Raw genomic sequence first — 26702 nt, forward strand, 5'->3', positions numbered from 1 at the left:
TTGGAATCTCTCAGCCACTGAAACTATTTCGTCTCATTTTGCATCCCCCTTTTGGTCAAGAAGATACTCTCAGTCCCACGATGCCGGGTCCACATTCATCCCCGGGAGTCATACTCTGCGTTGCCAGGGAGATTTTCAGCCCTGGGAGTTGGGTCCCACGTAGGGGGGAGGGCAGCGAGTTCACCTGTTGAGATGGCTCAGTTTAGAGAGAGAGAGGTATGCCCAGGTTTTATATGTTAGCCTGTTGCTATGCTTTAGACCAGGGTTGGGGGTGGACATTCCCATTCTCTTCTCACCCTAGCTTAACCCCTCCTTTTCCTCCATCTGGCTATCTCAGCTGATTCTAGGAATTAGGGCTTCTCCTTTCACCCAGCCCCTCCTTTCTCCCTCAGCCTGTCTATCTGCCTGTCAGCTGATAGGGTTTGGTTTTCCTTTTGCTCGGCCTCTCCTTCCTGCTCTCCATCTGGCTATCTCGACCATAGCTTGATGCTGACCTTCCATTTGAACTGACCGATGCCCCTGGCCTGCCCAGAGTGCTCTATTCTAGCCTGCCTTAGAACTTCAAGAGGGGGTCTCCAAGTGAGACATTTATTTTGCTTTTCAGGGATGTAGGCCCTGATAGAAACTTTCCCACAGGTGAGCAGATGACTCTGATCCCAAGTCCTGTACTCTCTCAGACTTTTTTGTCTTTAGATCTATCTCTAGGTCATTGTTAATTCAAACTGCAAATATTGATTGAACACCTGCAATGTGCCAGGCACTGTTCAAGGTGTTGGGGATACAGCAATAAATGAAGCAGACAAAGTTAGAATTCATTATCCCTCAGATTTGAAGATTGTCAAATTTACAAGCTGGGCCAGTTTAAGCTGATGCAGAAGCTACAGACACCACACCGGAGGGCAAGGAGCAGGGATGGCAAAATTTAGGATGGCTGACTTTATTTACCGTTTAATTAAAAGTTTATGCCATCATGGTAAGACCACTATAGTGTTTCTAACTTTTAAAAATCTTTATTTTTTTGAATTACAAAACTAATACATGCTCATTTTAAAAATATCATGCAGATACGTATAGAGTAAAAAAGTTAAAATTCTTTTTCTACTTCCTCCTCCACAATTCTGTTTAGTAGGAGGTGATTGCTATTAACTGCTTGCAAGGTGTGCATCCTTTTCAAAACTTTTCTGTGTACATATGGGTGTATGTTGTGTGTTTTTGAATACCCATTTTAATCTATACATATAATTTTGCAACTCACTTTTATTTCTCAATAATATAACAGGCCATTCTTTGTTATTTATTTATTTTTTAAATTCCTGGTCTCCCATTCTCCATTTTATTATTATGAAATATTTAAAACAAATAAGCGTACAAAATAATGTAATTAACATCATCTTTATCAAGTTGTAATTAATCAGCTTTATCAAGATCTTAGTATTTTCCTATGTTTGCTTTGGGTATCTTTTAAAGATATGAAACATCATAATAGAGTAGAAATTTCTGGTATACTCCTTTCCACATCTTTCATCTCCCTCCTTCCCCAGAGATAATCACTTTTCTTCCCAAACATGTTTTTATACTTTTATTATGTATAAACTCATTCATAAACAATATATCATTTTATTTTGCATGTTTAAAATTTTTATATGAATGATTCTTGATTTACTTTTAAAAGTTGTTATTACCAGTATTATAAGAGTAGCGTAAAAAAGGGTATAAAATGGAAAAGAGTTTCCCTTCCTTCCTCCTTTCCATTTTTCAGAAGTGACAGTCTCTCTTAAGTGTTTCAGATATAGTTCTACAATTATTTTCTGCCTAGCAAGCTGTGCTGGTTTGGATGTATTATGTCTCCCAAAATACCATTATCTTTGATGCAGTCTTGTGTGGGCAGGAAAGTACTGGTGTTGATTGGGTTGGAGACTTTTGATTGGATGTTTCCATGGAGATGTGATCACTCAGCTGTGGGTGAGATCTTTCACTGGATAATTTCCATGGAGGTGTGGCCCCGTCCATTCAGCATGGGCCTTGATTAGTTCACTGGAGCACTGTATAAGCTCAGACAGAAGGAGGGAGCTTGCCACAGCCAAGAGGGACACTTTGAAGAATGCACAGGAGCTGAGAGAGGAACTGCAGTTTACAGAGACATTGTGAAGATGGCCATTGAAAGCAGACTCTTGCTCTGGAGAAGCTAAGAGAGGACAAACACCCCAAGAGCAACTAAGAGTGACATATTTGGGGAACTGCAGCCTAGAAGAGGAACATCCTGGGAGAAAACCATTTTGAAACCAGAACTTGGAGCAGATGCCAGCTATGTGCCTCCTTAGCTAACAGAGGTTTTCCAGATGCCATTGGCTATCCTCCAGTGAACGTACCCAATTCTTGATGCTTTACCTTTACGGCTGTAACACAGACTGTAACTGTGTAACTAAATAAACCCCCTTTTATAAGAGCCAATCCGTTTCTGGTATCTTGCATCCCAGCAGCATTAGCAAAGTAGAACACAAGCCTATATATTTTATATTCACTTTCACACAAATGATTTGATATATTATCTTTTTATCTATAGCTTGCATTTTTCCCCCCTGGGTCTCCAAAGTTTATTATTGCCAATACCATAGATTTTTTTAAAGAATATTTCCATAAAAAAGTTATAGGATCATAAATATTGTGGGTGGAAGAGACCTTTGAGACCTTTGAGTCTGGAGTACAGATTCCTATATTTATAGTGAACTGAGGGAGACCCAGTGATGTTAAAAGACTTGCTTACATTTATTCAACTAGGAAAAGACACAGTTAATACTGAGTAGTAAACATTGATTGACTGTCTATCTGCTATAAGACTAGTCTTAGAATTCTTCCCTTAGTGTTTTTTTTTCCAAATTAAATTCAGTTTTATTGAGATATATTCATATAGCATACAATCATCTATGGTGTACAATCAACTCTTCACAGTACCATTGTATAGTTATACATTCATCACCCCAATCTATTTTTGAACATTTTCCTTACACCAGAAAGAATCAGAATAAGAAATAAAAGTAAAAAAGAACACCCAAATCATCCCCCCATCCATTTCTCATTTAGCTTTTGTCCCCATTTTTGTACTCATCCACCCAAACACTGGATAAAGGGCATGCGGTCCACAAGGTTTTCACAATCACAGTGTCACCCCTTGTAAGCTGCATTGTTATACAAACGTCTTCAAGAGTCAAGGCTACTGGGTTGGAGTTTATTAGTTTCAGGTATTTACTTCTATGTATTTCAATACATTAGAACTTAAAAGTGTTATCTATATGGTGCGTAAGACTGTCCACCAGAGTGATCTCTCGACTCCATTTGGAATCTCAGTCACTGAAGCTTTATTTCGTTTCATTTCATATCCCCCTTTTGGTCAAGAAGATGTTCTCAATCCTACAATGCTGGGTCCAGATTCATCCCCGGAAGTCATGTCCTGCGTTGCCAGGGAGATTTATGCCCCTGGGAGTCAGGTCCCACATAGGGAAAAGGGCAGTAGTTCACCTGCTGAGGTGGCTCAGTTAGAGAGAGAGAGGGCCACATCTCAGCAACAAAGAAGCACTCAGGGGGAGACTCGTAGGCCCAATTATAAGCAGAGTTAGCCTCTCCTTTGCAGTAACATACAGCTTGCATTTTTCACTTAATAATGTATCTTTCCATATCAGCAAATATAGATCAATCTCAGTTTTTAACAGGTACATAGTTCTTTGACAGAGATACCATAATTTATTTTATCAGTTTCAGACTGATGGACTTTTACATCATATCCATTTTTATTACAAAAACACTGCAATAAATATTCCACATATCTTTGCATATCTATAGTTCATACTAAATAAAAATATAGATGTGCTTGAAAAACTGCACAATTGTACTATTTTTGAACCAATACCTTGGCTGCTTCTTGTATTGGATAGTGTGGTATAGTGAAAAAAGCACTAGTTCATAAATCATGAGACATGAGGCTCCAATATGATTGCATCACCAACTGTGTCTTTGAACAAATCACTAAATATGCTCAGGATTCAAGTCTCTATATCTAAAATGTATTTAAACTACAAGGTCAGTAAGGTCATTTTAGATAAGAAAATCTGTTAATTATTATCAAATCTCATTACAGTTCTTATTATCACTGCATCTGGAGCAACTTCAGGAGTTAGGAAAATTACGCTTAACAAGTAACATTTTATGATTGATAACAGTACACTGAGCAAAGTTTAAATTAGTCATAATCAAAAGAACTATAATACATAGCTTTTGTGTTTGGCTAAGGGGGAAGAGCAAGGAAATATGTTTACTGGTGGGGAAATGTCAATGAAGTCATGAATTTCATTTTCATGCTTAAATTAAGCCTAAAAATATTCAAGGTTCAAGATGGGTGAGTCCTCCATCATTCCAACAAAAGTGCTTTGTTAAATTTGACTATATCACATGTACTTGGAAAGTCACACATGAGAAAATTAGCTTGATTTCCAACACAGTTAATCTATTCTCTAGTCCAGAACCTCAAAGAGTTGGGTAGCTACTATTCCACAGCTGGGGGCAGAGGTGAATTCCAGCCATGACATTCTTAATTTTCTTGATTGATAAAGAACAAATCACCCCTGTCAAGGGAAACTGAAATTATCATTCTTTTAATAAAAAAATGTACTGAGTTCTTACTATATTCTGGAAACTGTGCTAAGGGCTGGGGAATACAAATGTGTTTCTTGCCCTTGAAAGTGCTTTGTAATAAAGGAAATGGACATGCCAATAAACAATTGAATGCAATATGTTAGGAACTGAATTATAATAACTCAAGTACGAGAAATGTTGAGGAAGCATAGAAAGGAGTTAACTAGTTTTATTTAGGGAAGTTGAGGAAAGCTTCCCAGAGAAATTGATATTTAAACTAGGTCTGAAGATTTTTTCCAAGGAATGTATAGTAAGGGTATTTCAGCCTGTGCAAATAAGTTCAGCATGAACAAACCTGGTATGTTTGGAAAATTATGGCCATGGAATCACTCGATCACCACAGTAACAATTGTGTGGTTAAGAATGTTTGGGGTGAGGAAGAGGGTGCAGGGAAGTGGCTTTAGGTGAGCCAGGAAGGAAAAGTTGGGGTCAGAGAATGAAGACTCTTATAAGGAGATTAGAGAGCTTATAGGAATAGTTTTTCAAAAAGCAGAATACAAAGAATATAATGATCTTAGAGTATTTCTAATCCTTAGAAATACTCTTGATCTGTCTTCATTACTTGGCTTCCTTACCTGCAAAATAGTGGGCAGTATGGGATTTTTAAAATAAATTATGGGTCAAGATAAATTAGAGTGCATTAAAATCAATTTTGTGCCCAAAGAAAGCAGAATGAAAATAAAAAGATTTGGGCAATAATAAATGAAATTTAGAATTAAAAACAAAACAAAACAATAGAGAGAATTAACAATACCAAAAGTTGGTACTTTGAAAAGATCAATAGAATTGGCAAACCCTTAGCTAGACTATCAAAGAAAAAAAAGAGAGAAGATGCAAATAAATAAAATGAGAAATGAGAGGAGGGACATTATTACTGACCCCAGAGAAATAAAAAGGATCATAAGAGGATACCATGAACAATTGTATACCAACAAATTAGACAATGTAGATGAAATGGACAAACTCCTAGAAACATATAAACAACTCACACTAACTCTACAAGAAACAGAGCACCTCAGCAGACCAATTACAAGTAAAGAGATTGGATCAGACATCAAAAACCTCCCAACAAAAAATGCCCAGGACCAGATGGCTTCACAGGTGATTTTCACAAATTATTCCTAGAAGAATTCATACAAAAAAAAAAAAACAACAACTAATTTTGTGGGTTCAGACCAGCAACAAAAAATAGAACAGAATAAAAAGTACAAAAAAGTGCCATCACATTTAATAAGGGTATTATTTGGGGAAACTTTTGTTTTAGTGATACATATTCACAAATGTTTGGGTACACTGGGTTCTGATACGAAGTGTATTCTTACTGCGGGACATATTAAAAAAAAAAAAGATTTGGAAAGGACCATACTAAATAATCTATAAAAATCTTCCCTAATAAAAAAATTCTATTCTTACTAGCTGATTCTTAAGAAGTAGACCTTATTAATTTAATCTGCAGGAAGTTTGAAAAATTCTAGAAGTAGTCTTTCAATGGAATTTGTGAACACTAAAAAGTTTGATGTTCATCTATATGTACTGGCATAGAATGCATCTTAATGTATAAAAAGCAAAGGTATACACTATGTTTAGTATGATTCCATTTGTGCAAAATTATACACCCCAGGTACATGCACATGCTTGTAAGTGCATAGTGCATAGAAAATGCCAGGAAAGAATACAGAAAAAATTATTTACAGTGGTTAATTCTATGGAGAATAAAAAGGCTATGAGTCTTGAGGAGTAGGCAGGTAGGCTTTTAAAATTTTTAAATAAACTTTATTGAGTTATAGCTTGCATACAATACAGTACATACATTTTAAGTGTATACTTTGTTGAGTCTTGACTAATGCTTACAATCTGTGTAACCAATACCATAATCAAGATATAGAACAGTCCCCCAAATAGCTTTTCTTTCTATTCAACCCCCCACCATTCCCAGTACCAAACAACCACTTACCTGGTTTCTGTTACAATAGATTCGATATGTCTTTTCTAACAGTTTCGTAAATATGGAGTCATACTGTATGTACTCTTTTGGGCCTGGCTTCTTTTTTTTAATTTTATTGAGATATAATCACATAACATACAATCATTCAAAGGGTACAATCAGTTGTTCACAGTATCGTCATATAGTTGTGCTTTCATCACCACATGCTTTCATCACAATCAAACTTTGAACATTTTCATTACTCCAAAAAATAAAATAAAAATTAAAACAAAAAAGAATATCCAAAACATCCCAGTCCCCTCACCCCTATTGTACAATCATTCACAGCACCATCATACAAATGTGCGTTCATCACCAGAATCAACTTTTGAACTTTTTCTTTACTCCAAGATAAAAATAAAAGCAAACAAGATCACCCAAAACTTCCCATCCCCTCCATCCCACCCTATTCTTCATCTAATCTTTGTCCCCATTTTCCCACTCATCTGGCCATACCCTGTATAAAGGGAGTGAAAGCTACAAGGTTTCACAATCACACAGTCATACTGTGTAATCTACATAGTTACACAATCGTCCTCAAGAATCAAGGTCACTGGGTTGCAGTTTGACGTCTTCAGGTATTTCCCCCTAGCTATTTCAACACACTAAAGACTAAAAGTGATATCTATATAGCGCATAAGAATACCCTCCAGAGTGACCTGTTGACTCCATTTGAAATCTCTTAGCCACTGGAATCTTATTTTGTTTCACCTCTCTTCCCTCTTTTGGGGGAAGAAGATCCTCTCAATCCCACACTGCTGGGTCCACTCTCATCTCCAGGAGTCATTTCCTGCGTTGCCAGGGGAATTCACACCTCTGGGAGTCATGTCCCACGCAGGGGAGAGGGCAGTTGAGTTCACCTGCCGAGTGGGCTTAACCTCTCCCTTGCAGCAACTAGCCTTACAGAGGAAAGCCCCCAGATTGAGGGCTCGGCCCACTAAACTGGCAGTCCTCAATGTTTGAGGGAATGTGCCTGACTTCTTTTGTTCAGTGTAATGTTTTTAAGATTCATCCATGCTAATACAGGTATCAGTAGTTTGATCTTTTTTTTTTTTTTTTTTGCTATTACTGAATATTAATAGTTTGATTTTCCTTATTGTTCTCCTATTATTTTATTACTATTATATGTCAATACAATTGTATTCTATTATATGGTACAACACTATTTGTTTCTCCATTCACCTCTTGATAGACATTTGATGCTGTTTCCAGTTTTTGGCTTCTGTAAACCAAACTGCTATGAACATCTACATGAATTTTTTTTTTAAATTATTGTGTATTGAAAGTGGTAAGATGCTCCACAGCGCCAAATAAACCAGTTCTGAGGTTGTTTTCCCCCAACATAAAGTTTAACAGCTCCAGCTTCTTCAGTATTTATCGAAATACAAAAGAAAAAAGAATAGAGGTCATCTTTTTCTGATGGCAAATCTGACTCTTGCAGGAGGAGAAAGTGAAAGCTACTTCACACATATACAGACAGGGATGCTTCCAAATGGGTTGTGCATTTTAGAGTGGAAAGACTCTCTAAACTTGCATGGGTTTCTGTTGGTGAGACCCTAGGGCTTCCTGAAAGATCTGCTCTGAGTAAACTCTGGGAATAACAGAGGCTCTCTGCTCCGGCAAGTGGTTTCAAACAAAAGCATCTGACCAAAATAAAAGGCTGGTGGTTCCTTGCTATCTTCTAAACCGAGGGCCAAAGGCTGCCGCTGATGCCCAAGGCCAGATGCACAGGCCCTCTTGTGGATCCCTGAGCTGCCCGACACCAGTGGTCTGGTAGAAGGGCTGCTGGTCTCAGAGGGTGGCTGGGGCCACACCACAGACTCAAGGCTTGTTTCCTAGATAACCGTGCGAGCACAAGTACAAGCACAAACTCTATGAAATCCAGGATCATCCAAAGATAAAGCATAATTACAGGGGTCTCTATTGTGACCATGCAAAATTAGATCATGGGTTTGATTTTCATCTTCTCTCATGTCCCCAAAGGAAAACACAGATGATCAGATAGACAAGTATTCAGGTTGTTATTGCAAAACCTACACCTTCTGTGTGTTCAAGTGTTCTTATCTTTTATTTTTAAGTACCTTAAAAAATGCACTGAGTTTAGGTTAAAAACCAACCACCAAAATGGATCTCAAAACAGATCTAAAGCCAAGAGGTTGCACTCATGGCTCTTCTAATACAGTAACTCCTGGAAGCCCAGGTGCCAGTGCATAGTACTGAGATCCCTTCTCACTACTAAACAGTGAGTTGATTTTCCTCTCTTTTTTTTAACAATAAAAAAGTGAGTAATTTTGCATAAGGGTACCAGGAACTGCCTCATTAGAAACCAAAACTATTTATATTAAATAAAAAACAGGTTTGCAGACTACATCTGCCACCTTTACAGCATGGTGCAATATAAACTCTGACTGAAATCTCTGGTGATCAATACCACAGAGTAGCACAGTTGCCACGTGAGAATAAAGCCTAGGGTGAGGAGAAAGAAGAATGAGGGAGAGGAGAAAGAGAGGAAGGAGGATACATTTTTGGTTCACTCTGATTTCCAAGCTGATTGGACAGCCAGACCAGTCCTTCTAAAGTTCGTCTCACTGGTGGCACAGGTGGCCTGAATTTACCAATTTATGTGGAACAGAGAATGCAATCCCAGTTTGTGATTTCAGCAGCATTCTTGGCATTGGGAAGATCCTGCTTGTTAGTGAACATGAGTAAGACAGCATCCCTGAGCTCATCTTCTGCTAACATCCTCATGAGCTATTCATGGGCCTCATTCATGTGTTCTGGGTCATTGCTGTTGACAACAAAGATCAGACCTTTTGTGTTCTGGAAGTAGTGGCGCCATGGGGGCCAGATCTTATCCTGGCCACCCATGTACCACATGAGGAAGCAGATGTTTTTGTACTCTACACTTTCCACATTGAAACCTACAGTGGGAAAAGTAGTTACTATTTCACCAAGTTTCAGTTTGTACAAAATAGTAGTCTTTCCTGTGGCATCTGGTCCAACCATGAGAATGTGCGTTTCTTTTTTTTGCCAAAAAGGCCATTGAAGAGTTCAGCAAAAAGATTCTCCCTGCTTGTAGACTGGTGTAATCAACACTGGCCAGGGAAACCCCTCATTGGTTGCAGCAGCGGCGGCTGCTGCTACTGCTGCTACTTGGAGCCAGGTGTTGGTTTTGCTCCCACAACCATAAATGTCTTTTTGTCAATATATGTTTATGTTTTCATTTCTCCTTGGGGAAATATCTCAGAGTGGAATGCTGGGCCATATGATAAATGTATGTTTAACTTATAAGAACAGTTTTAAAACTGTTTTCCAAAATGGTTGTACTATACTTATTTATTTAAAGATGTTGTAGGTATACAAAAAAATCATGCAGAAAGTATAGAGTTCCCAATGCCCCTGCCCCCCAGTTTTCCCTATTATTAACACTTTGCATTAGTGTGGTAACTTTGTTACAACTGATGGAACAATATTATTACAATTATACTATGAACTATAGACCATAGTTTAGATTAGGGTTCACTGTTCGTGTTATACAGTACTATGGTTTCTAAAAATTTTTATTCTAGAAACATGTATCAACCTAAAATTTCACATCAAATATACAATTCAGTGGTGTTAATTACATTCAGAGTGTTGTGTTACCATCATCACCATCTATTACCAGAACTTTTCCATCATCCCAGACAGCAACTCTGTACCAATTAAACATTAACTCTCCATTTCCTACCCCCACCCCAGCCCCTGGGAACCTGTATTCTAGTTTGTGACTATGAATTTGCTTATTCTAATTACTTCTTATAAGTGAGATCATACAATATTTGTCCTTTTGTGTCTGGCTGATTTCAATCAACCTAGTTTCTTCAAAGTTCATTCATGTTGTCACATGTATCAGAATTACATTGCTTTTTATGGTCAAATAATATTCCACTGAATGTATATTAAAATGATTGTATCATTTTAACTTCCCACCAGTAATGCATTAGTTGTCCCATATGCTTACTTCTTACCCTTGCCAGCACTTGCTATTGAGCAAGTTGAAACATGGACTTTTTATTTTTATTTTTTATTATTTTTCAAATTTTCTCACCTCTTTATTCTCTACCCAAAATAACATTAAGCATTACAGCAATTATCACTATGGTTTCTGCACATGGTCTGTGAGTGGAATCCATTAGGAACAGGTCCATTAGGTCTGAACCTGTTGACTTTAAGTGCAATTTTATTGAGATATGTTCACAAAACATACAATCATCCAAAGTGTACAGTTATTCATAGTATCATCATATAGTTGTGCATTCATCACCACAATCTTTGAACATTTTCATTACTCCAAAAAATAAAATAAAAATTAAAATATAAAAGAACATCCAAAACATCCCAGTCTCCTCCTCTTCCTCATTGTTCATTTACTTTTTAAAAAGTAGTTTAATTGAGATATATTCACACACCCTACAGTCATCCACAGTGTACAATGTTATTCACAGCACCATCATACAATTGTGCGTTCATCACCAGAATCAATTTTTGAAGCTTTTCCTTACTCCAAAATAAAAGCAAAAAAGAACCACAACTTTCCATTCCCTCCATCCCACCTTTTCTTCCTCTGATTTTTGTCCCCATTTTCCCACTCACCTGTCCATACACTGCATAAAGGGAGTGCAAGCCACAAGGTTTTCACAATCACACAGTCACACTGTGCAAGCTACATAGTTATACAACTGTCTTCAAGAATCAAGATCACTGGGTTGCAGTTCGACAGCTTCAGGTATTTCCCCCTAGCCATAACAACACACTAAAAACTGAAAAGTGATATCTATATATTGCATAAGAATACCCTTCTGAGTAACCTCTGGACTCCATTTGAGATCTCTCAGCCCCTGGAACCTTATTTGAAACATGGACTACTTTTAATAGGCGATTGGCTGTGAGAGGTGAAGAACTTTAAATTTGTACTAAGAGATGGTGAGGTAAGAGAACATGAAATTTGTATGAAGAAATGGGATAGTTAAGTAAGGGATTATTTTTTTATTTTTTTATTTTTTTAAAGATAGAAAGGACTCGAATATGTTTATATGCTGAAGGAAAGAGGTCAATGGAAAATGGGACTTTTAAGATACAGGAAAATTAACTGATAGAGCCAGGTCTCTGAAGAGGTTGGGCAGAAGAGAATTCAGAACACACAGAAGTGGATAGGAGATAAGCACAGGTGAAGATGTAAATAAAACTGTGAATAAAGTGGCACTATGTTGAGAGAGTGAACACTTAGACTTAATTTTCTTACGGAAATATTAAGATGGTTATCTGCTAAGGAAAAAGAGAGGAAGGCTTAGAGTTGAAGAACTGAAAAGATCAGCAATGTTTGGAACAAACATTGAAGGAAATGAGAACAAAAACTAGCTAGAGTAAAGGTGGTTATTAACAGCAAAGCTGAGATTCAAAAGCCATAAACTTTTAGTGAAAACAATCTTTATAATTGTTTGATTTGCTCTTGGGAAATAAGGGAGTCTTTTGAGTTGGCTGTGATGGAAAGATAAAAAGGAAAGCGTTGTTTGAGGATGCTCACAAGAGAACAATTGAAACAGGGAGTGGGAGGAAGAATAAAGATGAAAGAAAGGCTAGTATGTTTGGAGAACATGATGAATAAATAGGTGTAATAGGAAATATCATAGTGAGAAACTGTCAGGATAAGAGTTTGTGATAAGCTAGATTTAAGAGCCCAAAATTTCAGAAGTAGAGTTATTTTGGGTAATGAAAGGTCCTGTGAGGGGCAGGGAGGGATGAGATCAAATGGAAGTACAGATTTAGGTCAAGGACCTGTATGGCTAGGATGGGTTAACTTACATGGACTTTGAAGGTTCTAGGATGATGGCAAGATTCAGCAGGAAAGAGTGTAAACCAGCAAGAAGATGAACCAGGAACCAGAGACCTAAATAAATGGTTGCCAGTGATGTTCACACACAATAGGGAAGAAATGGGGTACAGCGTGGTTTAGACACATGGCCTAGGCTTCAGCTGAAATTATAGGGTCAAAAATATGGAACAAGAGGCAATTTTTCTGTCTTTACTTCTCTTTTTACATGTATTTAGTAATGACATCAGCAATAAATATATTTTTGTTACAAAATCTTAAAAAGTGACATACATTCTGCAGAAAATATCAGTTTCTTCCCCTGAGCCCAGCCCTATTATCCTTCCAGATCCTTTTCTAGTCACTGACATACCCACATATATATAATTTTTGGGTACTTTCACATAACTTGACAATGCTTTATGTGTTTTTTGCATTTGTCCTTTTTTTTTTTTTTAAATCTTGGATCTCTTTCTATGGTCTTAATATCTACCTCTCTATATAGATCTATCTGTAACTAGTGCAAAGTATCCCATAGTAATGAATATGCCACTACCATTTCTTTTTTTTTTTTTTACTACCATTTCTTTTTGATAGACATTCATGTCGTTTCTATTTTTCAGTATTACACACATTGCTGTAATATTTTACACACTTCTTTGTGCATGTATTTCTCTAAAATAGCTATTAATGGAATTGCTAAATTGAAGGTTATGCATAATTAATATTTTGATAGATTCTGCTAAATTTTTCTTCTATAACGCTGTAACAATTTACATTCCTGCTGACAGTGTACAAGAGAAGACAACTCCCTATATCCTCAGCAGGGTTAGATACTACCGTTATTTTTAAATTTTAAGATGCAACTTTGACAGGTACAGCAAATAAAGTAGAGACAGGGTTTTCAACAAGTCAATATAATTAAGTAAAGAACACCACTGTAATCAAGTAAACGAGTTCGAGTTCATATCTCGGTGTTGCTACTTGATATCTGTGCTAATTAAATCGTCCTTAAATAGGGGGTATGACGAGTTTACATATTTATGGGGAGAGTTCAGTAGGATTTATATTATAATAGAAGCAGAAGCAATTAGCGGCCATTAAATAGTTCATTATGCTTCCTGAATACCAGGAATTGGGTTCATCCCATTTAAAGTTTAACAGGACCAAAATTTCCAGACAAACAAAGAAAATCAAAAACAAAAAACAATAGGAATACACGCTGAAAGGGCAGCAGAAGAGGTGCCATTCTGGAAAATCCGACATAAAAAGATGCTATTAGGCAATGGGCTGGGCATTTTTAATGTTTAGATTCTGGGGAGCTAAAATCCGCCGTGTTTATGTCTGGATCATTACATTTCTTGTAGGTACCCAGTTTGGGATTATTGACTGACGACAGCCTCTTTTTTGCCAGGAAACCACGATTAAGAAGTGACTCTGAAAAAGAAAACTCGACAAGTTTGAGTTTTATCACCCCCTAGGTTTCGTCACCTGCAACATGGCGCTTTCAAGCCTCAATGCCTCGGGGGAAACAGGAATTTTCATAACGGTGCGTTGCGCAAAGGGATGGGATCTTTGCCATTACCCAAGATGGCGTGGAAAGCAACTTCATCGTTTCCAGGTTTCAATATGGCCCCCACTACCTGCGCCACAGAAGAGGTTAATCTCAAGAACTAAGGTAAATCTCAAGAACTAACTTCCTGTACAAACCGGAAGTGGCGTACAGGATGTACGAACCGGAAGTGGCGTATAGGAAGTTGTTGCGAATGCAATTCCACGACTCCGTGTTTCGGCCCTGTGTTTCGGTCCTGTGTTCCGCCCCCGGACTACGCTCCGCCCCTGAGCTACGCTCCACCCCCGGTGGCGCGGAGAGCGGAGCAAGATGGCGGCTGAATCCGAGTATGAGTCCGTCCTGTGTGTGAAGCCAGATGTCAGCGTCTACCGTATTCCGCCTCGGGCCTCCAACCGCGGCTACAGGTACGAACTCCGAGGCACTGCAGCACACGTGTTCCCGGTCGGGCTTGACAGTTTCTTCGGGAGCACGCTGTCCATCCCTTCCACTGCCATCTCTGGGTTATCACCCTGCTAGCCTTTCCACCTGGGTTGTCATCACCCGGTCTCCCTGCTCTTCTGCCACTCTGATTATCATCCTTGTTTCTGTCCCTTGTTTTAGTACCATCCTGCCTCCTCCCTTCGCCCCCCCCCCCCATTACCCTTCTGTGTCACCCTTACACTACTCATTCATCCACATTCAGTCGTTTCTGCTCCGTCGTCAGTCACCTTCGGTTCGCTCTTCCCTGCGTCCTTCAGCTTGTTATCTTCATCCTCCTCACCCCTCTTTCTCTCTCAACACACACTGCGAATACCACGTGCACACTTGTGGGTAATCATTGTGATCGGCCACTCTGAACGATCTAATTTGTCTTTTGCACTGTTGTTAGTTTCGCCACCAAGCATCATCATCCATCTTTTAGTTTTCCTTTCAGTGATTTTGCCAATGATCATAATTTTTCTAGTGGTTGTCAGTTCTGTTTCTTTTCATCGTATTTTCTTGATGATTATGTAGTATCTTTCTGCCTTCCTTCATTCCACTCCTATTCCCCTCTCCTATAACCATTATCTCCAGAGTTAAGGCACATTTTCTCTGTATGACCTAACCACCTTGTAATCTAATGATCTGTGAGGGCCTTAGGATGATATCACATGGTCAAAAGAGCACTCACAGGGTTATATATTAAAAGAAATGGGCATGGACCCTGGCCACCTAACAGCTGTCTGATTTTGGGCAAACCTCTTAACCGTTCCAAGCCTCAGTTTTCCCATCTGTAAAATAGGGGAAAAAATTAATGATAATAAAACTTGCTTTACTTATGTACCTCTTAGGGGTTTTTGGAGAGTTAAATGAAATCATATAATGTATGTGAAAGGATTTGGGAAATTCTAAAACAGTATGTAAACTATAAGATAGCATTCTAATTCCTCTCTGATTTTCTTCTTGGCATGTATCATTTCCTTGGCTTAAAAGTTCTCCTTTCCCAATGTCCAGTATTATGCCTCCTTACAGGAAGTTCATTTATCATGAATCACTGTTTTTGAGCTTGTGGATGTGCACTAGACCCATGGGTTGTACCTTTTGGCAGAGAGTTGGTCCTACTTTCAAGAAGCTTTCTATCAGACCCCAAATTGACCATGAATAGGGATCAACATGATTTTTGATGGTCAACACAGGCACTATCTACGAATGACTCACTTTAGACATCACCTTCTTTGGGAAGCCCTTCCTTGCCTTTCCATTCTGGCTTAGGTATCCTCTTTGTGTGCTTCCATAGCACCCTATGCTTGTCCCTATCACAGCGTCCTTCATTCTGTTTTCAATCAATTGCTTAGTCTCCTCTTTCTGGACTATTCTGTGAACAAATTGAGGTCTTTCTTTCACTTTATATTCCCAGGGTTTGGCTCTGTGTCTGGCACATAGTGGGCACTCTGTAAATGTTTACTGAAAGAAGAAATTAAATAGATCTAATTACATAAATTAGCGTTGATTGAACTGCTAAATGAGGTAAAATAGCCCATGACTTCTGGTTTTAGGAGTTAAGACTTCCTAAAGGAGATGATACATATTGAAGTGGGGTTCTATTCTACTTCAAGTTTTTAAAACACCTTCCTTCCCTCACCCATCTGCGTTCTTTACCATCACTTCCGAGGACATCAACAGTTTATCCTCATGTCACTTAACTGCACTGAAACATCAAAACAATTTCTTAATTTTCCTTTTCCTCTTCCCCATTATCTTTTTGTGTTTTCTTTGTTTATCATTGACATTTCTTATCCTTCAGGAGGCAATTTATCACCAACCATGAAAGCAGAAAAACTGTTTCAATTGTTGCTTTCTCATTTGTTTGCTTTATGAATATGATTTATTTAAGGATAAACTGGGCTTTTTAGCAAGTAGGAGAAATCTTTCCTTTGAATGACTAATAAGATCAGAGGTGTTAAATGTCCTTGATGTTTTTAGAGTAGGCCATTGCTCTCCAGGCTTTCACCTATCAGGCTTCTGTGCTAGAAGGAAAGTTTAGATTTATAAGAAACTTATAAATTAGTAGAGATGGTTTCTCAACCTATAAATTGGCTTGCTAATTATCACCACACTCCTCTCCCGGCTAAATCAATATTAAATGCTTTAGTGTGTCTTAGGACTTAAGGGTAGCCTGAGTTTGAATTTAGGCATCATTAGTTGCTGTGTTACTGTTCTTTTCTTCAAAAAAAAAAAAAAAAAAAAAAAAGAATAAGAGAGAGAGAGAACAGTTACTTTCCCTGTGTATTCCATTTGGCTGCTGCTATAAGGATTGAATAAAGCATACATGTGAAATCTCAGTGAGAATAATAATAATGATTTACAAAAGTTTTATTGCTAAAGTAAAGGAAAATTTATGAGGTCAGTTTAGAGTATATTGTCAGAAGACCAGTAAGACTTCTTCAGGTTATGTCTTAGAACAGGAAAGTAACTAAGGCCCAGGGCTGAGAGAAATTGCTGTTGTAAATAGCCATTCCTTTATGTGTTAAACGTTGAGCATTAGACGCAGACACACAGAGATAAATTAAACAAGGGAACCTGTCCAGAGAAACACATGTGGTAGGCTTCTTTCTAATATTTTCAAGTAACCCATTTATACTTACGTAGTCATGGTATATGACTGCAATAAGTAACAACTCATTTTAGAAAATTTAGTAGATAGGAGACCCCTAGAATGATCTCAACTGGATCAGATTCAGATACTTGAGGATCTTTGGGGAAGAGCATCAGGAAGAAAGGGCATGATGGGATCCTGTTCAAGACCAATACTGTTTTCACTTGTCTTCTTTCTGCCTTTCAGTTACCATCTTGCTAAACTCATTCTTGTTCAGAGAATGTTATCTCTTTAATCTGCAGCTATTATTCTACAGGTTGCTAGGGGATGAGTTCTTAGTAGCTTTTACTTTGTCCTCCCTTTTCCACAATCTTGGTGAAACAAAATAACAAATGCAATGTTTTGTAAAGTTGGCCATATTTAGATAATATTTTAGATTACATTCCAATTCATTTGTAGCACAGTTATAAGTACTCAGTAAATTCTCATGTTTTCATGGACTTTTGTGTCTTCGGCCCAGATGTCTTTCCTGAACTCCGTACTCATATATTCAGCTGCCTACTCTACATTTCCTCTTGAATGTCGACTAGACATCTCAAACTCAACATATCCAGAACTGAAATCCTGATCCTTCTTTCCAGACATGCTCTACCTATGGCCTTCCTCGTCTCAATTATTGGCCACTCCTTTGCCCAGGCTAAAACGTTGGAGTCATCTTTGACTTCTCTCTTTTCTTTTATCCCATACATCCAGTCCATTAGAAAATCCTGCTGGTTCTACTTTAAATATATCCAGAGAAACTAGCTACTTCTGCTGCAATCTCTTCCAAACCACCATTACTGCTCTCCTAGATTGCTACATTAATCTCTTAACTAATTCTCCTGCTTCAGCCCTAATCTTACATCTCTTCTCTACACTGCAAAATAGCCTTTTAAAATATAAGGGAGATCATGTTACACCTTTGTTTAAACCCCTGTAATGGTTCCTCTTTCACTTAATGCAAAAGTCAGAGTTCCTATAATGACCTACAAAGCCCTATGTGAGCTGGCCCTCTTTTACCTCTCACAGCTCATCTCTTACTCTAATCCAGCTGAATGGCTTCCTTGCTATTCCTCAGTCATGCCATCCATGCTTGTACCTATGCCTGGAATGCTTTTCCTCTGGAGATCTGCAGGGGTAACACTCTGACTTCATGTTTTTGCTCACGTTTCACCTTCTTAATGAGGTCTACCCTGTTTACCCTCCTGAATGCTGCAACCTGTTCACTCCCCCACTGCTCTTACTTCCCAAGTACTGATTATTTTACTTATTTATTATGTTTCTTTTTAATTGTCTTTTATTACAGTGTAAGCATGATGGGAGTAGGAATCTCTGTTTTGTTTGCCATTTTTTTTGCCCCTATAATAGTGCCTGTGGCATAATAAGCACTCTGTAAAAGTTGAATTGAAAGTAGACTTTGCTATTACCTGATCAGTGAGGTACTCTTGTGGGATATCATTTACAGAATGGAAATAGCATTGTTATGAGAAATTTTATTACTTTTATTGCTATAATTTGTGTTTTTACCTGTTATTTTTTTTTATTGATAATTATTGGACCCCAGAATCCTGGAGTAGTGGTAACATTGTCTTCTACTTTCTTTGGGCCCTATGTAACACCGAGATATCTATATAGAGAGAATTAAGTTACCATTGTTGATTATTTCATTAGTAGGGAGAAAGAATAAGGGATGCAGGTCAAGGAAATAGATCTATGGCAAGTGATTCTGGGTAGGCTTTACTATTACATTGACATGTACCTGAGGCTTCCCATTTTATATCCTAGGGCATCTGACTGGAAATTAGACCAACCTGATTGGACTGGTCGCCTCCGAATCACCTCAAAAGGGAAGATTGCCTATATCAAACTCGAGGATAAAGTTTCAGGTAATCTATACAGGTGACCCTTTAACATATTAAGAAAATTGGTTATTGTGCTTCTATAGTACATTTCAAGTTGGGGGTTGCAGTGGAAACATTTGTAAATTGGAGTTCTAGATTTTTGCTTTCTTTACTCAAAGAAGTCTTTTTCTTATCTATCAGGGGAGCTCTTTGCTCAAGCACCAGTAGAACAATATCCTGGCATTGCTGTGGAAACAGTGACAGATTCCAGCCGCTACTTTGTAATTAGGATCCAGGATGGCACTGGTAAGGGATCTGGGATTTTGAAGTGGATGAGGTTAGGAAACTAGTCAATGTACCATTAATGGAAATATGTCCCTATTGCTTTATTTTACTTGTTTGCTAAATTTTTCCTCCCATTTTCCAAAGTTATTGTAGCTGCTAAAGGAAAAGGATGAGTATAATATTAGTAATAGATATGCACACAAGTTTAAGATGTAGCAATTAAAAGGCAAATAAATTAAAATGCATATCTAACAAAAAAAAAATTAACACATTTTGTCTGTCCAGTGTTTGTGGTGGGACTATTCTGAACCATCTATGTCCTAAGGTTCTCTCAATCTTTTCTCCATAGTTGATAATAGAGATTGGTCAATTTCTTCTGTAAAAGGACAGACAGTAAATATTTTAGGCTTTGTGGTCCAAATAGTCTTTTTTGGAACTCCTCAGCTTTGCTGTTGTAGTATGAAAGCAGTCAAAGACAATATGCAAACAAATTGGTGTGGCTGTTTTCCAATAAAACTTTATTTGCAAAAACAGTCTAAAGCAGAGTTTTGCCCATGGGCTGTAGTTTGTTGACATATGAGAAAGTGTTTCACATTCACAGTGTCTAGTTAGGATAACTGTTATGTTTTCAATGGGTAGAATGTGTCCTGGAGGACATTTCCTGTTTTGAGTATTCTCGTCTTTTTCACAGGGCGTAGTGCTTTTATTGGCATTGGCTTCACAGATCGGGGTGATGCCTTCGACTTTAATGTCTCCTTGCAAGATCATTTCAAGTGAGTGAAGCTTGTCCTTACTTACCAGGTTTAATGGTTATGGGAAAGCTGCTTCTCAGGTGAATGGGCTCTCTTACAGCTCCTGATTTCTTTATTTGGTAAACTAGTTCACTGTGATTACAGCTCTCCCTATTCACTTCTGTTTTTCTACATTATCTTTGCATCTATTCTATGTTTCCTTTCTTTATAGCATGAAATATGTTTTAGATTTCCTTGTACAATGGTTTGAGATGATGCTTTTGTTTATGTCTCTGGGGAATTGTCCTTACTTTTAGGCGGTAGATGGAGGCATACAGTAAGAGCCAGGGCCGTATGTGTATGTAGGGAGTTATGTGCCAATTTTGTTACCTTATGTAGGTGACTCATTTTCCTATTGCCCACCTGATTTTGGCACAGCTGTGCTGGACAGCACTGTGTACACTCTCAGCTTTCCACTTCAAGGGCAGGGATATCTCTTCCTTTGTGCCTCAGAACTCCCTGAAGCTATGGAAGGCTTCTCAGTCAGCACAAGGGTACAACCTGGGAGGACTGAGGACTTAAAACCCTTCTGGGGCAGTTTTGAACCAAGGGGGATAGGAATTGGTGGATAAATGTTTTCATTTTGGAGGGGCAAGCCTAATACACATTTGCTGGTTCCTCAGAGATTCTCAGTGGTATTGACTCCCAGTTGTCCTCTTCCTTGGCTTTTCTTCCTTTCCTTTTCTACTCCTTCACTCTGCTTTCTGGGATCCCTTTTCAAACTGCACCCAAATTTGTGTGTCAGGCTCTGCTTTCGGGAATCCCAAACTAAGATAACTTACTCTTTTCCTGAAGGTGGGTAAAGCAGGAATCTGAGATTTCCAAAGAATCTCAGGAAATGGACACTCGTCCCAAGTTAGATCTGGGTTTCAAGGAAGGACAGACCATCAAGTTGAGTATTGGGGTGAGTATGTTTTGTTTTGCTTTTTATTTTGTTTTCCTTTCCTGTGTTTCCATAAGCCTTTGACTTTTTCTTTCTCTTTCTCTCCCCCTCTTTTTTGTAGAACATTACAACCAAGAAAGGAGGTGCTTCTAAGCCCAGGACCTCAGGAGCTGGGGGCCTAAGCTTACTCCCACCCCCACCTGGAGGCAAAGTCACTATTCCCCCACCATCTTCCTCAGTTGCCATCAGTAATCACGTCACCCCACCACCCATTCCAAAATCTAATCATGGAGGCAGTGATGCAGGTAAATCTCTCTGTTACCTCTAACTTTGATTTGCCACAGAAAGTGTTGAGGTTTTTGCCATGTTTCAGGTCTGACTCAGAGACACTGAAATGACTCTTATACTGACAAGGTGATTCTGGCAACCTCTCTCTGGCAGGGGATCAGAGCTTTTCTGGTGAACAAAGAGTCATATATCTGGTAGGTTTTTTGGCAGAAAGTGGATGGTATTTAAAAAGACAGTTTCCTTCTTTGCACCATGGTTAAATGCTTGTATACCTGTGAGTCAGATGGACCTAGATTTTAGTCGTGACTCTGCTACTTTGTAACTTAATGAATTTGGTAACATTATTTAAGTTCTTTTTTGAGTCTCAGTTTCCTTATCTACAAAATGGATATGTAAAACTACCTCGGGATTGTGAAGGTTAAATGATGTAACAACACCTAGCACAGTACTTGGAACATAGTAGCCATTCAGTAAAGGATTACTTCTTAATCCTTTCCATTTCTTCACAAGGGCAATTGGGAGAAAAGGAAAAGACATCTAGGTTTGTAAATATACATTCCTTTCTCCTCACTATCTGGTGGAAAAAATAGTAGACAAGGTTATATGTTCCCATTTTAATGGAACTCAGAAAGGTGTGGGAATTTCCCTAAGATTAGAGAACCAGATATTAGAATCTTGGAGTTTTAATTGAATGTATTGGATGATGCAGGTCATTCCTAGAATTAATTGTTAAGGGCATACTTTCTTTTTCTGAAATATTTGAAGTAAAATCTATACTTCTTTTTTTTTTTTTTTTTTTTTTACATTGGCAACCTCTTTAATATCTAGAGACTAGATATTATAAAATTAGGACTCATTTGTCCAGTATATACACAATATATACAACACGGCAAAGTTAAATGAATGCACATAACATACAGGGCAATGGATGATCAGAAATGTTCTTGTACACACTAGCAAAACACTGTTTTCAATTTCTTCCCTCCTACCTCCCTCAAACCAAGGAACAAGTACAATGTTCAGAGGTGGTTTTACAATTCCATTCCCAAAGACAGTATTTCTCATCAATTTTTAAGAGCTATTTACAGTGTTACCCTACTACCTCTATTTTTAAACACATCAGGTACTTCTAAACATTTAAAAAGACTAGCTATTTCAAATAAAAATTTACTTGTTCACTGCATATATAGTATTGTTAAATAAAACCATACACATATAACAATGGTTATAATCTGAGGTATCGCCTAAACATGACCATCTTGGTCTCCAACCATAGCCTCCTGACTTCCTTTTCTCCACCACCAGTTCAGCAGACAAGTACAGGCAAGTGTAATGCTTTGAGGCAGTTGAACAAATTCATACCCAAAAGTCATTTACAGAAGACAAGCTTTCCAATAAATTTCAACACAAGAGTATAGAAAACATGCTAATATTAATGACTACTTTGTCATACACTGACAACCTCTTTTAACATCTACAGACTAGATGCTGCAAAATTAGGACTCATTTGTCCATTATATACAGCCAAATAAACTACACAGGACATACAGAAAAAGTTTTGTCTGAACACACTAGCATATTACCTTTTGCTATTGCTTCCCTCCCACCTCCTCCAAACCACTAAATGAGCATACAGACAGTTGTATGCTGTTCACAGAGATAGTTTTAACATTCTCATTTCCAAAAGATACTATTTCCTATGAATGTGAGCAAAACAGTATTTACAAAGTAATATTTTACTACTTCTACTTTTAGCATACGTTGGGCACTTCTAAACATCTAGACAGACTAAATGTTTCAAATAATGACTTAATTTGTCCACTATATACAGAACAGTCTTGAATAAACTGCACACATACAACAACAGTTAATCAGAAAGTGTCTTCTAAATATGCACATTCTACTTTAGAACCCTTCCCTTTTATACTTCCTCCACCAACCCCAGGGGCTATACTGCTCAAAATTTCAGAAGATAATCTTTCTTAGGAATTTTAACACAAGATGTACAAGATGTACTAGTTTACTAACTCTATTTTTGTCATACACTGGCAACCTCTTAACATCTAGAAGACTAGATGCAAATTAGGACATGTGCATCCATTATATATCTATATACATAGCAAAGTAAAACCAAATGCACAAATATAGGGACAGTGGTTAATCTTGTCTCATTGTAAACACACTGGCATAGAACCCTTTGCACTTCCTTCTCCCTCCTCCCCCAAACCAGTGTACAAAATGTGAACTTACAGAGATGGTTTGGCCATTCCAAAAAACCCCACAATATTTCATATGAATTTTAACAAAAAGATAATTACAAAACGTGTTATTCTGCTACCTCTACTTTTAACATATGTCAGGCACTTCAGAACATTTAGGAAGAGGAGATATTTCAAAACATACTTAGCATTGTCAATTATATATACAGTAGTGAAGAATAAATTGCACACACAAAATAATAGTTATAATATGAAAATATCTTCTAAATATGACCAGTCTGGCATAGAACCTCTTCCTCCTCTTAGCCTTCTGCTTTTCGGCCTCCAACCTACAGAACAAGCGTGGATGTGTGTCTCTCCTGATGTTGCTTCCAGAGGCAGTCTAAATTCCATTTCAAAGTCATTTCCAGAAGACATTTTCTAAGATTTTTTTTCCCCCTAACAAATCGGCATTAGAAGACACGTGATTTTCTAATTCTTATCATAAGTCGGCAACCTCTTGACATCTAGAAAGCCTAGATGTGGCGAAAGTTTTCTTTAAAAAGGTTGGGGGGCAATTTGAGAGCAGCTTTTTCATATTATATACACAGGCCTTCTTCCATAAATGGCCAGTAATCTTCCCAAAAGGTGGTGGGCACTTCTTATTGGACAGATGTCGCAGGTTAGTCTACCATTTCTTTCAATGTCAAGCAAGGTCTGGTAGAACAAAGACTAACCGCCCTACGGCCGCTAACCGTTCCACCCGTGGCCGTCCAGGGCTCGGCTCGCCTTCCAGGCCCCTTAAGGCCTTTGTCCGTCGTCGTTGGGAGGAGGTGGCATCTCGTCCAGTTGGAATGGGGCGGTCACCCCAGGTCCCGGATCCATGGCCCGAGCTGGAGAGAGGACCGAGCTCGAGTCTACACGACCCGCCTTCTGGGCGCTCGAGTCCCGGATCGGCCCTCCGCGGCATTCGGGAGGCCGCCATTTTCCCCTCCCGCCACGCCCGCCGCCGGGCAGGTCTGGGCAGGGAAACCCGGCGGCGCCGCCATCAGGCCGTGATGGGGGAAGGGAGCACAGGGTCCTGCCGCTGCCCCAGGGCCTGGACCAGGACGGTGGGCAGTCCCGGTGAGGACTCGGGGTCTCCGCAGGGCAGGGACACAGGGCGCCCCGGGCCCCCAGCTCACCCGCCGGCCCGGGGGCGACGGGGTCCGAGGGCCCGGAGCTATACTTCTTTTGCTAAGCATTAGCAGAAGGCACTGACTAGACTAGGGGTAGACTAGACGTTAAATCCCTTTCACTTTTGAAACCGTATATCTAAGTTTACTTTTTAAAAATTAACATTTTATTTTGATTATAGATTCATATGTAGTTGTAAGAAATAATGCAGAGACACTGTGTACCCTTTATCCAGTTTCTCTCATTGGAAACATCTTGACTATAGTTGAATATCACTATCAGGAAATTGACTTTGATACAGCCCACCAATCTCATTCAGATTTCACCAGTATTATATGTATTCATTTGTGTGTATGTGTGTGTGTATTTAGTTCTATGCAATTTTTTTTTTTAGTTATATGAAATTTTATCGTGTGTAGGTTTGTGGATCTACCAGCACAGTCAAGATACAGAACACTTCCATCACTACAAGGAGCCCTTGTATTGCCCTGTTATAACCATACCCACCTCTCCCCTTACCTCCTCTCCCTCATCCCTAACGCTTGATAATCACTAATCTGGTTTCCATCTTAATAATTTTGTCATTTCGAGAATAATATATAAATGGAATCACAGTGTGTAACCTTTTGGGATTGACTTTTTCCACTTAGCACAATACCCTTGAGAGTCATCCAAGTTGTTACTTACATCAATAGTTTGTTCCTTTTTATTCCTGAGTAGTGTTCCACGGTATGGATATACCATCTGGTTGTTCCAGATTCTGGCTATTTTGAGTACAACTGCTATGTACATTTGTGTGTACAAGGTTTTTGTGTGAACATAAATTTTCATTTACAAGGTTTTCATTATGTTTCCCTTTTCATTTTTTCTTCTTTTACCTTGTGTTCAGATATCCTTTTAGATTTGGATTCTCCTGCTCCTGTCACGACACCAGCAACAGCTCCAGTTTCGGCAGGCAACGACTTGTGGGGAGACTTCAGCACTGCATCCAGGTAATGGTCACAGTAAAACCAACATACTGTCAATCAGGGTAAAGATGGTATCTGAAGTCAAAGGAAATCCTTGGTCTCAGAAAGCAGGGAATTTATAGGTCTATTGAGTTTTTGGTAGAAGTTCTAAGGAAAGAAATACAGGCATGCTGTGGATGGTAGTACAAGAAAGCTGTAGGATTAGGTTTGAGTGGGATATTTCAGACCTTGGTAAATAGAATTGCTATGAAATATGGTTTCAGGAATTATGGGCAGTGATTTCTTGGGAACTGTTAAGTAAAGATGGAGTGGTTATTCTAATATTACGCCTTCGGTTTTCTCTCTGTTCTCCTGTCTTACAGCTCTGTTTCAAACCAGGCACCACAGCCATCCAACTGGGTCCAGTTCTGAATAGCATTGGCAGGACTTTAAGGACAGACTTGAAGAATAAAAATGACCTTGACGGCACCAATCTGTGAGGGAAGTTAGAAACTCCTTCCCTCCCCAGAACCAAAATTACTGGACAATCTTTTTCATAGTTTCTCCATTACATTTAAGCTGGTTTTGTCACACCCCTTTGTTGTTACTTGCTGCACAGCCAAGAGAGTATCTGCCCTCTCCCGCTCACTACCAAGGGAGGAGAATAATGACTCTTATCTTTTGTGGCTGACTATGCAGGACTCAAAAGTCCAGGGTCTGTTTGAGGGGAAAATGAACTTTGACATCTGTAAAATAATTCTCCATCTTGTAAATTCTTTAACTTATTTCAGATTAATCTCTGACCCTGTGTGCCTCTTTGTGATGCCCTTTTTAGCAATTTCAGGGGAGACAAAAACTTTGAAACTCCCTTCTCCACTAAACCAAGACTCTAAAAATGAACAGACTGACTTCAGTGTTTACAAATTCAGAATTTTGATAGCAGTAGATATGGAGAAGGACCTATTTCCTCGGTCTTGGCTATATATCCTTCAGGCTTATCCTGTTCAGTGAACGTCCAGTGTTGGATGCAGCTCCATCACCCTCTTGTGTGTTTACATGTCTCTTTCTATGATGAGAGGGTTGTGTTGGTGGCACTTCCACTAGT

The 26702-nt window shown here is 38.6% G+C and overlaps 1 protein-coding gene across 1 annotated transcript; it reads left to right on the plus strand.

Moving 5' to 3' along the window:
* The first annotated feature begins 14107 nt into the window (after positions 1-14107).
* On the plus strand, positions 14108-26354 carry NECAP1 (NECAP endocytosis associated 1). The gene is made up of 8 exons (XM_037845101.1): positions 14108-14498; positions 18974-19074; positions 19231-19335; positions 20006-20087; positions 20901-21009; positions 21110-21293; positions 25540-25642; positions 25981-26354. Exons 1-8 carry the CDS (start codon positions 14404-14406, stop codon positions 26027-26029), a joined length of 828 nt encoding a protein of 275 aa, XP_037701029.1. The 5' UTR covers positions 14108-14403; the 3' UTR covers positions 26030-26354.
* The last annotated feature ends 348 nt before the right edge of the window (positions 26355-26702 follow it).

The sequence above is a fragment of the Choloepus didactylus genome, chromosome 8 (genome assembly GCF_015220235.1).
Source record: "Choloepus didactylus isolate mChoDid1 chromosome 8, mChoDid1.pri, whole genome shotgun sequence".
Lineage (NCBI taxonomy): Eukaryota > Metazoa > Chordata > Mammalia > Pilosa > Megalonychidae > Choloepus > Choloepus didactylus.

Bases quoted from the DNA above. Each gene is read 5' to 3' on its own strand.
- NECAP1 (XM_037845101.1), top strand. From the start codon at position 14,404: ATGGCGGCTGAATCCGAGTATGAGTCCGTCCTGTGTGTGAAGCCAGAT. The intron at 14,499-18,973 runs GTACGAACTCCG...TTTATATCCTAG, and splicing joins GCCTCCAACCGCGGCTACAG to GGCATCTGACTGGAAATTAG. The intron at 19,336-20,005 runs GTAAGGGATCTG...TCTTTTTCACAG, and splicing joins TAGGATCCAGGATGGCACTG to GGCGTAGTGCTTTTATTGGC.